The sequence below is a fragment of the Melopsittacus undulatus genome, chromosome 1 (genome assembly GCF_012275295.1).
Source record: "Melopsittacus undulatus isolate bMelUnd1 chromosome 1, bMelUnd1.mat.Z, whole genome shotgun sequence".
NCBI classification, from domain to species: domain Eukaryota; kingdom Metazoa; phylum Chordata; class Aves; order Psittaciformes; family Psittaculidae; genus Melopsittacus; species Melopsittacus undulatus.
Genome location: NC_047527.1, coordinates 27,403,456 through 27,417,486, shown reverse-complemented (window position 1 = coordinate 27,417,486; position 14,031 = coordinate 27,403,456). Strand labels below are relative to the sequence as shown.

General features: G+C 36.5%; 1 protein-coding gene across 1 annotated transcript in view; it reads right to left on the bottom strand.

Moving 5' to 3' along the window:
* Positions 1–14,031, bottom strand: part of CNGB3 (cyclic nucleotide gated channel subunit beta 3) — a 34,297-nt gene that overhangs the window by 7,657 nt on the left and 12,609 nt on the right. The window contains exons 8-12 of the mRNA XM_034061032.1: positions 7,454–7,595; positions 5,421–5,580; positions 4,916–5,013; positions 3,750–3,833; positions 1,581–1,699 (exon numbers count right to left, since the gene is read on the bottom strand). Coding sequence (XP_033916923.1) covers positions 1,581–1,699; positions 3,750–3,833; positions 4,916–5,013; positions 5,421–5,580; positions 7,454–7,595 — 603 coding nt within the window. The remainder of the gene's footprint in view (positions 1–1,580; positions 1,700–3,749; positions 3,834–4,915; positions 5,014–5,420; positions 5,581–7,453; positions 7,596–14,031) is intronic.

Here is a 14,031-nt window from a genome sequence, read left to right as displayed (position 1 = left end):
TCTTCAGTTTTGGAGATGTCTGCCACTTGCTGTGTCTTTTCTCCTTGAGTCTGATCTACCTGACATTTAGATGCAAATTACGTGTGTCTGAATGGGTATGCCGCTGCAGTAGGTCAATGATGAGTAAAACAAGACTAAAAGTGTAGAGTTATAGCATTGCTGAGGGTTTTAATGGCCATATTGGCAGTTATGTGAAGAGTAAAACATACTCCAAAATGAATCTTTTAAAGGCTGTTGTGTAGTTCTCAGGTGCTTACCTGTATTAGATCAAAAGTTTGAAAATCCCTTCCTTGTCTTAAAACCAATCATTATAAGGTCTCGGTTTAAAAAATAAAGCCCTCGCTCCAAATGCAATACTAATAAATGATTGAAAACTGTGCGTGTTACATGTTTGGGCTGCTGTACCCTTTTATCCTTTCATTATTCAGCCTGTACCAAACACCAGTGCATTCTCAGCCTTTCCACATAACTTATAATACAGCATTTTGGTTTGAGGCTTTGCTCAGGTATTATATTGTCACACAGAGAAATACCTTTCAAATACCCTTCTCTCAAACAGCTGATATAATTTCACTTTCCCATTCAATGAAAAAGGTCTGAAGCTGTGGGATATATAATTTTTTTTTTCCACTTGAGGTCTAAGCAAGTTCTGTACACACATCCCTGGATAAATGAGTGTCCCTGGACTGTTTCTGCTACTACAAAGAGAGACACAAGTAGAAGATGAATGTAAACCTGGCACAGAGCTGATTACCTCTTTTCAAAAGGCAGATTGAAGCTACCAGCAAGAGGATTAACAATAAAAGCAGATGGAAGAAATCAAGGATCCAGTTTATCACATATAGCAGCACATATATTTTATTACATTTCCTCAGGCCAACCTCAGCAGGGAATGTAGTACCTAAAATCTAGCAGTCACTTGGTTAACTGGGGAACATGGCATGTAAGAGTTAATGGGTTTTGCATAGCAACCACATGGAGACTATAAAAACCATTTGTAGCTATCAAAGAAAAATTTTATCCTCCAGAAAACTCAAACTCCCAAATCTGATATGTCAGCCTTTTTCTCGTTTTGAATGTTCTTAAACAAATACATTTTCAGATGTGGATTCCTGATTTTTGGGAACTGGATCCCTATTTCAGATCCTAAATGAATTGTTTTTATTTGCTATTTTAGATTATTTTATCTCCTTTGTTGGAAATTAATTATCATTTTTACCATCTGCTGTGTAAGGGCAATTAGTCTCGCTCTACAGGCAATAAAATGCATTTGGTCCTGCATATTGCAGACCTCGGAAAGGAAGATGTGTTAAATCTTTTAAATGCTGAAGGAGAAATTTGTCTGTATATCCCTGTGTACATTGCCAAAAACTCTGGTCTGAGATCTTTCCAAATTAGTCTGTGATGCTTCACTTAGATTTTCCTTTACTTATCTGCATCTCCTTGCTCAGTGTTGCCTTTCTAGCCTCCCTGTGGTAGCTGTCATGCTTACCATGAAAGTAAAGTTAAACAAGAAGTTGAACAACCATTTATTATTTGACTAATTCTAAAGAAAGTGTTAAAAACAGTGATTGACCTACCTGATCTCCCCAAATACAGCTCCTGCTCTTAGTGTAACCAGGACTTTTGTACCATCAGGGCCTCCAAGGACTTGAACTTCACCCTGTTTGATGATGTACATCTCTCTGCCAATCTCTCCCTGGGCACACAAACAAGAAAGATCCCATGTTTTAGCAGGGCAGGGGTTTTTTTTTGTTAGAATAATCAGTCAGACTCTTTAAATACATTTCTACTCATAAACAAGTTTACTGCTATTATGGAGAAATGAAAGTTTTTTACTGAGCACAAATGCAGGCACTGACTTTTGCAGCTCTAATTGTGATATGGGTCAATATTTGAACAGAAATAAGACCATCTAGGCCATCTTGGAAAAAAAATAATAATCAGGATTGTAGCAGTTATATGCACCAACTATTCTGGTCAAAACTAAAGTACAGCAGCAATGTATTTAATAGTTGAGAAGTGCAAAAAGCCTCTGCTTCATGGTCTAAAAGCTTCAGTTTTTACACTATTACTTCTACTCATCACTTGTGTAATATAAAAGGAAAATAAGAATAAACAGACATTAAAATTATGTGAGCTTTTGTGTAATCACTGGATGATTGAAGAGATTATTTTTTTTACTTATTATCCTTCACATGATTTACTAGGTTTCAATGGTGTGACATCAGTATGTACATACAATATAAAGCAGGCAAACTGGAGCAATATAATGAACTTTGCAAACATGATCATAGAAGTCCTAACATTTCAGCAAGGCAGATGAGTAACTATTTTCCCACTCATGCAGCTGGAGTAAATGAGGCAAAGTAGCAGTTTAATTTTAAAAGTGAAAAGGCAACAGTGACAAAGCTAGGATGAAATGCAAGGCTTGCCCTTCCTTCCTAGGAGCACTACTTGCTCCTCCCAGCCTTTATGCATAGCCTCCTCAGTAAATTATGATGAGACCAACATACATCAAAGGAGGAGGTAGTTCTAGCAGGGCTTTCTTCCCTACTATGTGTTACAGCATTAATAAGATTGCTATGGTTGTTGGCCACATAGTAAATTTATATAGGTGAGAGGCATTTTAACTGAATCAAGCTGGAATTTCTCATAATCCATCCTTGTTGAAAACTGTTTTCATCTGACTACAGTATCAAGACCTTGAATATTTTACTGCTATTTATTATCTCTGTTCTGGCTGCAGCCTAAGATCCTTCCATGATGCGCATTGCATAGCAAACATACCAAACTACTCTTCCACCCTTTCCTGGCTAGCAGTAATTCTTTGAAGACATACACCTGATCCTTCAGTGCATGCACAACAGTTTAACTTCCTACACTGTGGAGTCAGTGGGACTAACTTAGCATTTGGGAAGAGGATCATATGCTTTACTCTTGGAGGGAGCATACCTTAGTGAGCATGATGGACCAGAACTGCTAAAGAGAGTAAGGGGTTCTGATTGTCACTTCTGGGTATGCTGTGAATTGTGGATCACTTGCCAGAAAAGTAAAAGTGCTGATACTTCATCCCCCCATGCTTTCATTACATCCTACCCTGCCTAGGAGTATGTTTACATTCCTTCTGAAAAGACACTTTGGTAACTTGATCAGAAGCTGAGCTATCTACCTCTGTTACTATAAGGCTGCATTTGATAGAAGTCTTTGTGAAGGAACAGTGTGACAGCATTCAGTTGAAAGTCTGGAGATGGCTCTGAGCTGTGAACGAAGGTAGAGCAAGATCAGATCCTGCTGTAAGGAGTGGTATGGATGCAGTGTAGTTTCTACATTCATGGATAATTCAACTTGAGTGTCAGAATACACAAATGAAGCATATGCAAAGCATCATAGATTGAGACCTGTAAGCTAGGTTTGTATGTATATACGTATAAGCAAAATAATCTTGATCCATTTTAATTATTAAAACTTCATGATGTATGATTAGGTAAGCCTTATTTATATTAAATACTTTCCCATATTACTATAATCTTTTGTTTGGTAGTATAAGTTTTAAAATCTATATTGTCTTGTTCTAGGTTGAAATTTGAGAGCACATTTGTTATTACACAGAGAACCTTAATTACTTTTATGCTACCTAATTCACTTGGAGTTAATTTTATTTAAAGGAGAGACTATTGACCAGTAGCTGAACTCTTTTTCAAAAATACATACTATGATTATTATTTGAAAGAGACAAGAATGCTCACCTTTTTGCAGACAAAGTCACCAGGTAAATACACAATGGATTTCAGCCTTAGCAGCATGTCATAAATCATCTGGGTATCGCACCCCTGTTAAAATAGAATTGATTGCTCTAGTAATTCAGTAGTACAAGTGACTACTAGTGCCTGCACTGGGCAGTGAAACCCAACAATACATGAATGATCCAGAGATTCATAAGTGGAATACAAACTATAAACATCATAAAGATCAGCTGTTAGAAAAGACTGAAAAAAATGTCATTTCACATCTTACAAAGGTCTCTTTAGGTTGAACATCTAATTTTTTACAAAGTAAGCTTCTGTTCATCTAAATTCACTGTGGAAGCTCAGTTAGTGCCATGTTCAAAGCTTTATGGATCTTTGGTGTGAATTCTTTTTACAGATCCAGGGAAAAAAACCCACAACAAATTATGTCAAATGGTATGAATCTATGAATTCCATGTTTTCCGCAAATATGGCAGAAACCATGCAGCTACACGATGTTTATACAGTGATATAATAAGATTTCTTGTAATTATCTTAACAAAGAAATTAGTGTTAAGGTTACAGTATATCAACTAGTTCTAAAAATGCAGTGTCTCCTTGTTTTCAGTGTCAGAAATCCAATCCTTAATACCAGATTTAACTTGTATCTCTGGAAAACTACCATAATAATAAAGAGAAAGCTCCTTTGCACAAAAGGTCACTAAAAAAGTATTGTTCACTATATCAAAGTTATGTTTCTGGAACACACAACATTCATGTCTCTCAGGCAGACATATGCAGCTTACAGCAAAATGGAGTGTATTAAAAATTCCATTCTTTATGTCCGACACTTGAGATTAGTTATATTCTGAAATCACTTAAAGACTGACCATAACATCAGCTTTAGTATGTCAATGTAACAGCACCGTGTCTCATTTGCCATTTTTTTTAAACTCTGCTTTCCAAAAACCCTTTCAAAGATACAAGAAAGGATAAAAAAAACCCATTTCAAAGACAGCACTTGGCTTTGTGCTTACATGTCTCCATTAACTGAGATATTTCTTAGATCTATTTTGCCTTGCATATTAACAAATTAACAAATGCTCTTAAGGGTTGCAAGATACAGAAACAAGCTTTCTGTCTCAAGAATACCACATATTTCTGCATTATACTGTAAAGCTACTTGCTTTGAATAAATCAACTTTACTGACGATGGCAAAGTTCACATCAATTGCAATGGCTAATTGCATTTTGGATGGCATCTGCTCCAGTAATTCTGATTCATCTGTAGAAGAAAAAAAAAAAAAAAAAACAAAAGAGCAAACTCTATTAGTTAGAAAATATAAAGGAAGAATGCCCATAAAAATGAGCATCAGACAGAAAAATAATTTAATGGAGCTACTCTAGCATTTTTGAGTCCCAGTGTGGAAGATGCTAATATGCTTTTACAAAGATATTGTGTTTTAAGGTACATACCTTGTCTAATGTTATAACCAGAACATTATAAAAATGAAAGGAATTTGTGAAGTACTAAGCATCATACTGCTTTGGAGCTTTTTTCCTTTCTAAAGTAAGTTGAGTCCTCTCACTTCTCACATGCAATTCAGAAAAGGAGAAATGTGAATTTCACCCTACATCTGTATATATACCACCACTTGAAGTTTTCGCATAACTGGAATTGGAAAGCCTTACCCAGCATTCCCTGAGAGGCCCATGTGTACTCATACCAGGTTCGAACTCGATTTTGGACCAGTTTTGGGATGGAGTAAGTGTTCATATAGGAGACAGTGTTGTCCATACAGGAGCGGTAGTAGTTCTGTCCTGCTGTGGCTGCTCCAATTACATCTCTCATCTGCAAACATCAGTTGTGGTTACTACACATTTCAGCAAAAATAGTTTTGATTTGAGTATCTTGTCAACATGTATAAAAAGGATAAAATACTTGTTGGCAAAATCACTTATTAATTATACCCTCAGCTGCATGTTTGGCATAGGTGCTTAATCTGCTTTTTCAGAAGCATTACAGATGCAATCTGATTGTGTTGGAAAGTCTTTACTTATAATTTTAAAGGAATCATTGGGGTTTTATTTTATTCTGTCTCATATTTCTGGACATGGATGAAAACTAAAGATAATGTTTCTCTTAAAAATCCATAATAAAGCTACTCTGCATTTGGTGTGCAATGCAAGTCAGAAGTGAAGCAAAGTAGGCTAAATTTCTCTGATAACTTCAGCTTGCACCATTAGAACCACTGTTCAAATAGGTAAGAGGTGCAATTTGATCTAAACGTGACCTTGAAGTTTTTAGTGGAGGCATATCACTTAATGTTCCAACACAAATGTAATTCAGCTTTTAGGAAGTAGATAAGTTAATGTTCGTAGATATTCCTTCTTCAAAAGCAGCTTAGTAGAATGGCTTCATATTGCAGTGGCCAAGGATTAGGCTATTGGTGGGGTGAATTCTGCTCTTTATTACAGAGGTGCAATTGATTGAAATAGGAATATTAATTTTTAGGCAGGTGTGCTAAACCAGGAATAACTCAGTAAAATTAAGAGCTTTTTGTAAATGGTAAGGTCAGTAAAGCAGTTTGTGTGTTAAGATTTAAGGTTTAAGTCTGCAAATGACTGTACTGGTTACAAAAACTTATCTGAGAATTTTCTTGAGAAATGGTGGTTTCATTCAAAGTTATATCAATTTCAGAAAAAAAAATGCACCCTCTGAATTTTAATGCAATATACTTGTATTTAATAGTTTTCCAGAAGAAATATATTAGATTAACTACTTTGTTTTATTTTCAGTAATTTTTGTTTGTGAATGAATTTTAAATCCTATAGGCAAGAGTCTGTGTCATGATGGTTATCTCTTCAAGCACTTCTAAACAGCAAGTCACGTACAATTTTGAACTGTTTGATTGAACTTTTTGAATGCTATATTCAGTTTTCATCTCTATCAGTAGTAATTCTTCCAATAACAGACATGTACAAATCAAAAGTCTGGAATGATTTTTACAGGAATCTAATAAGACAGTCTTATATAGGAACCATGGCATTTGTTGCTCTGTAGGCAAGGCATTTTAAAACCTATGAATCAGAGACCCAAGCTTAATAGTTACGAGCCAGAAATATTTCACTTATATTAATTTGGAAATCTAGATGATTTCCTGTGGTATGGGTTTTGGTTTTTTTTTTGGTTTTTTTTTTTTTTACTCCTGCCAAATGAGACCAAGAGAAATAGAAAACAATGTATTTTCTGGTTAACAATGATATTGTAATTTATGGAAGAGAGCGGAATTCTAGTTTGACAAAATCATGGGGTTTCCATTAACAGTACTCTATTGGCAGTAGTATTAAACATGACTTATTCAATAATTTGCACTTGTTAATATCATACCTACAATTATATTTTTTATATCTGATTTGACAGCATAATGTGAATGTCAAGGGACTGTCTCCTTGCCTGTGAGGAATTCAAAAAGGAACTATGCAGAGTTTCAAGAATCGTCAGTGTCCTGCAGAGTCTTGGCTTTAAATCAGCTTTTGTGCAAAAGAGCTACAAAACTGGGAACTGGTTAAACACATGTATTTGTTGGAAGAATAAGTAGAAATGACAGTTAAATAGAGGGACATTCAGATGAAAGCTAAACTCTTTCCCAGAATTAAGCTGAATATATTAGCACAACATTACAGTGATCTGAACATATGTAGTTATTGATTTTTTGATGTACCTGACCAATTAAGCTGGAGAAGACAAAGACACCCAGGAAAAAATTCAGCAGTTGAAAAACTATCTCAAACAGAGTTTGTGGTTCTGGAAGGCCACCGATGGTGATTAAAGTACGAACTGCCCAGTAGTAACACCTAAGATACCTGTGGATACAGACAACATTTTTGTTACTGACTAGGTATTTATATGGTTAAAGTTAAGCAGATACCTACCTGAGTTGAGCCTTGAGTGATGCTTCTCCATCCAAAAAACCTTCAGTATCTTTTATAAAGGGGCATGATTTTACAAATTATAGTTATATAAATGGCATTGAGCTGAATGTTCTCACTGCAGCAAAAAAAGGTATATGGGAAATGCAGTGGCTACCTACTGTTCTCCAGTAACTGTGCAGTATTACAGAAGTTTTCTGTAACGTGTTGCCAATATGTACATTACAGTGTTAGAATGCTAACAATGAAGGTGCCATCATGTTAAAGGCAGTGTAAAAGTGTTAGAGACTTCCCATCTGTAGCACACTAGATGCACACACAGCTGAAGGTCTTTTCCATGGCTTCAATTGATGACACCAATGTGAAGCCTTATGGTGAGCACAACAAATACACAAGTGTTTTTCTTGTGTCCATTAATTTTCTTATCCCTTTAACCACTTTGGTCTTCCTCCCCCTCTGCTCCTGAGCACCCTTTATAACCTCCTGGGTTACATCAAACAGAAGTTTTATGATTTCACAAGCTGTGTGTTAATCCAGCTTCTTCAAACCACTCAACTTATTCAGCACTGAATGGTTGACTCCTGCATTAACTTCTAGAGGCTGGCCTCTACTACCCCTACTGTCAGCCTTAACAAACATTTCTTGCTTTCTTCACTTTCATAGCAGGGAGCAATGGTCAGTCACTAAGATTCTGCTTCAATATGTGGCTTATATTGATTTCTTCACATTGGTGTGCTGTCTATCACTTCCCATACCAGAAATGTGAGCTCTCTGGACAAAGATTTTTTGTTCTGTTTGTACAAGCCTCTTTGTACATTGTGCCTTGTGCATGACAGAGCTTGTTGCATTCAAGTGGTGCTTTTCTATTCATATGATAAGACAAGTTTATGAAAACAACAAACTGTTGTTTTTTTTTTTTTTATTTTGCCAGGATAGTCATACTAATTCTCTTAAAAAAATATATATGTAAGTGCCTTGTCATCTCTAAAATTCTGTTTGAAATTTATTTCTAGAACATGGCACTGGTAGTAATGCAGCATCCCCCATACTGTGCACTGGGGATTAATTAGTTCAAATCATTGTTGTGAATGTGCTATCATTTTCTTTTTTTCTGTGCTAAAAAGTAATTGGTTTAGGAATACTTTTAAAAGCCTCCTATTAATTAGAATTTGGCTTCCTAAGTCTCTGTACAATCAGACTTCAGCTTCACTAATGATTAGGTGTGGGAGTTCATTTTCTTTAACTGTGCAATGAGATTTTCTATTATTTCATCTATGACTATTGCTTTTGAAGCAATGACGATTCCTTTTATTTGTTGAATTTTGTTGAGTTTGAAATAAATAAAAAAACCCACCCCAAAACAAAATCACAGAAGAAAAATTTTTTGGAGATGTTTGCTTTTAAATAGACAGTCTTACATGCATCTTTGCATGCCTACCTTGAATCTGAGGCCACCCGATCTGCTTGCTTCAGGTGTACATTTTGACTAGGTTGTCTCCAGTTTTAAACTCTGCTGCTATTAAGATACACACTCCACTCCTACTAACAAGTGGTCTATGTAACAATGTAATTGGAGGGTTACTTTTGTGCAAACAGGAAAAAAAACCATCACAAACCTAACCAATTTCAATAAGGGTTTTTATTGAAATCACTCAGAAGCATTCTCAAATCTTTAATCTAAAATGTCAGGCTTTACCAAGCAATACATTTTTGCTTTTCATTGCCAAACCCCTTTTTTCTTGGTTGCAAATTAATGAAATGAAGTAACAATAATCACTTTTACAATAATTTTCTAGTTTGAGATTTTAACAGCCAGAACTGTCTGCTTTCATTCAGAGTCCTTAAGTGAAAAATCTCATTCTGTTTGCTATAATATAATTTTTCCTTGTTAGGGGTGCAAAAAGAGTAACTAGATTACACCATTATAATATTTTCACTTGGGTTAAAAAAAAAGTCATCACCTATGCATGCTTCCAGCCAAGTATGGATAAGCAGCAGCTTTCTCTTAGACTTCTGTAGCAGAAATAAATAGTAAGAAAAACCCTCAGATCTGTTCTGGAAGAGTTGCAGATTTAAGCATAAAACGATTTCTCTAGCTTGTCTGAATTATCTTATAAAGCATATTTATATCATATTCATTTCCCATATTAATTTCCCATAACTGAGAATGCTATAGTGCTTGACACATGTATAATTTACTATAAAAGTAAAGAAATTAACATTACTGCTGTGCTAGTTACTGTAGGAAATAAAAGTAATTAACCATTTCCCTCACCCCCAATGGCCTTGGATGACAATCTTGCTAAATCCACCATGATAGTCAATCTAATCTTAGTTTTGGGAATGTCTGCAAAGAATGAAAGCAACTTCTCAAAGGAATTTAGGGGTCACATTCTTGTTTGCAGTGCTGTATATCCAAGATGTGAGAGAGGTATTTTTTTTTCAAATCTGCCCTCTTTGAAGATGTACATAATGTAGCATATTCTTTTTTTAGTTCAAAAGACACTTTTGACTGTCAAAGTCACATGATATTCACTACCTCTTAGGCCCAGGTTTTATATTTTCTCCATTTATGCATCTTATTATTTTTATTAAAATCTGAAATTTCCACAGTTGAAATATAAAACAGATTTTTGTATTTTTTTTTCCTAAGAAGGGGATAAATGAAACTGTAAATTTTGTTTAAGGAAAGTCAGAAATAACAGGCTCCTATTTCAACAGTATTAGCAGCTCTCCTTCCTACTAGCTGGTGTCTGGAAACCATCATTGCTCACCATATGGCTTACTGGCCTGCTATAAAATTACTGTTGAAGCAAACAACATGAAACAAGAAAGGGATTTTCCCTCTGCACAACATAGCAAGTATGTTTATCTTTCAGGCAATCAAACTACTAGAATTTTCCCTAAAATAAAGCCTAGGTATGAAAACAGTCAAAGAAACCCAGTGCAAGTAATATACCTTGTAATATTATGCCAGTAGAAATATCTCTCTCATAAAAGTCAATTTCAGAATACACTAAGCTTCTAACAAGGTTTCAGTTAATAGAGCAAATCAAATCTTTGTGAACATGGCTATCAGATTTTAAGGTGGTATTAACACATTCATTTCAGCCCAGAGAAACATTATTTCAGTGCTATCATGTTTAACTTCCCTCAGATTACTACCAGGACAGGTTTAAGCAGGGTAAAGAAGCAGCCTTTATAAACTGGTACTCTAAATGTCTTCCTTCTTGGTACCTCTTTTTCTTGAATGACTTATTCACCAGATGGCTGTGAGAATGTGATGATCTCAGATTTGATGATGTCAACTACAAAGCTTTTATCTAAAAAGTATCCTACAAGTATCAGCTCCAAAAACATTAGGTCTGACATAGAATCATAGAATCATAGAATAGTTAGGATTGGAAAGGACCTCAAGATCATCTAGTTCCAACCCCCTGCCATGGGCAGGGACACCTCACACTAAACCATATCACCCAAGGCTTCATCCAACCTGGTCTTGAACACTGCCAGGGATGGAGCATTCACTACCTCCCTGGGCAACCCATTCCAGTACCTCACCCCCCTTACAGTAAAGAATTTCTTCCTTAGATCCAGTCTAAACCTCTACTGTTTAAGTTTCAACCCATTAACCCTTGTCCTGTCACTACAGTCCCTAATGAATAGTCCCTCCCCAGCATCCCTGTAGGCCCCCTTCAGATACTGGAAGGCTGCTATGACGTCTCCATGCAGCCTTCTCTTCTCCAGGCTGAAAGGCCCCAACTTTCTCAGCCTGTCTTCATATGGGAGGTGCTCCAGTCCCCTGATCATCCTCATGGCCCTCCTCTGGACTTGTTCTAACAGTTCCATGTCCTTTTTATGTTGAGGACACCAGAACTGCACACAATACTCCAAGTCTCATGAGAGCAGAGTAGAGGGGCAGGATCACTTCCTTTGACCTGCTGGTCACGCTCCTCTTGATGCAGCCCAGGATACGGTTGGCTTTCTGGGCTGTGAGTGCACACTGCTGGCTCATGTTCAGTTTCTCATCGAACAACATCCCCAAGTCCTTCTCCGCAGGACTACCATGACTTTCCTTTTTGCCCAACCTGTAGCTGTGCCTGGGATTGCTCTGACCCAGGTGTAGGACCTTGCACTTGGCATGAGTTGGGCTGTGCTTTCACAGATTTTCTGGAGGCAAAAAACTGCCTTTGTATAGCAAGACAAGTGGGACACATCAGACCAGCAAGTGCAATGTATAGCTGATACCCATGGGCCACCTTCTAGGATATGTCAGCATTACTGTGCATTGGACAAGGCATACAAAAAAAGTAGAGTTGTTCTAGACACGTATAGTGACCAGTTTCTGCGGCTTCCAGGTATCTGGGAAGTCTGTAGCCCAAGCAGGAAGGGAATGAGCTACAGAGAAATATAATCAATGTCTTGATTGATAAATATGTGGATGCCTTGCAAACAGCAGAAGAACTATAACATGATCACAATTGAGTGATTTGCTTTGCCTAATTTAATGCTGACCTGGGTGGTTTGCATGAGAATTTCAGCTCCTTTAGCTTTGGTTTCCCTTACATCCAGTGATGAAACACAATTCAGAACAATGACATGTGCCTGCCTTGAACCCTTTCTAAAGGATTTTCTCATTTTCTTCAGTAACTGGGGAGATCAATCTCTTACTTAGGTAGTTAAATTAGATTGTAAAGAAACACATATAGTTCAAAATGGTCACTGAGCTGTAATTAATTCTAATATCCTGCTTACATAGGCTTTCCACTATAGTGTTGCATCAGGGATGCTGTCCTGCATTAGGAGAGACTGAGGTCTGTCTGCCTAGTTATACCAAGCTCATGTATGCAGTTTTAATGCTGGGAACATATTGTGCTGCTAATTTGGATAAGTTGCAGGGAGGCAAACTTACTGCCTTTTACACTTCAGCCAAAGGCTTTGATTGAAGGCTGCCATGCAAAAGACCTCATATATTCTTGAACTGGCACTAACACTTTAGAGTCTGGAAACAAGCTGGAAAAGAATACAGCTAGCACAAACTTGCAAAAAGAAGCTACTTTATAATAGTTTTGCTTGTGGTTTGAGTGCTGTGTACAACGGTTAGTTGTAAACTGAGGTTCACCCATCAGTATGCCTGCTCAGGAGCATATAATCAAACTGATAAGGGAAACTGTTGTCTGTGTATTCTTTTTAGAATAGAAGGGAAAAAAACAAAATAAAACACAGAACAACCCAGAAGTGTTGTTGGTTTTAAGAACTGGTTTTGGCCATAACTAGCAGCATTTTATGGACACAGCAGGAATTCTACATAAAACATTCATGCTACAAAATCAGTGCCAGATCATTTGCTTTGGGTGAGTGTAATCTGAGACCACTAGAATTTTGATTTATTTATCAAACTGCTTGCTGTAATATTTTTAATTAGCTAAGAAGCTAATTATTATTGTTTATAAAAATTTCTACTCTAAATCCCATGTGATTTCAGTGTGACATTTGGCAAGTGTTTTGTGGTTTTGCCTCCCCACAGAAAAGGGACTATAAAATACTAAAACCCCTGACCATTCCCTCTGGGCACAACTGTATTATCAAGCTAGCAAGTAAATTCTACTAGTTGTGTCCCTGAGTGAAATGCAAAAATTTCTTTCCTGTGAAAAGCAAGATTTTCTTGCCTCTTCTCCAGGCTGTTCTAAAGAAGCATTAAAAACCTGAAGACTGAGTAAGCACTCTCTGAGTTTTGAGGTTGCTCAGCGTTAAGTTACCTTATTTCTTAATTATGAAGCAAGTATTCCCAATAATTACATTTAAAAAAATAGCTGTAACGGAAATTCATTCTACATTTTTCTTGTCAGAGTTCTGGAAGCCTTGATCCTACAAATAAATGCCTGTGTATTAGCTTCAGTTACATAAGTGGTCCCACTGAGCTCCATTACCCTGCTTGCACATGTCTGACTGAAGTACTCAACCTGTGTATTTAGTCGTGTGTGGAAATTTCAGCCATGTCATTTTTGTGAGAGAGAACCCTATTAAAAAAAAAATCAATGCTGCTTTACACAAAGTGCGTGTTACTCTCAAAGGCTGTTTCCTACCCTTCAAGATAGTGACTTCACACCAAACTTGTGAAGTCTGACAAAATTGCAAGCAAGAGCAGCATGTCTTTAAGAGAAATGTGAAAAGTTGTTTAAAAGATGATTTATGACAGCAGTAGTGTATTATACACACTTTTCTAAAGAGTGTAATTAATGAACAAATTGAGCTTCTATAGCTTTAACTGTATTACGGCCTTTGAGAGAAATAAACACATATATCTGAACTGACTAGGTATGTGTTTATGTAACTACAAACATTATGACTTCTCTATTTTGTCTTGCTT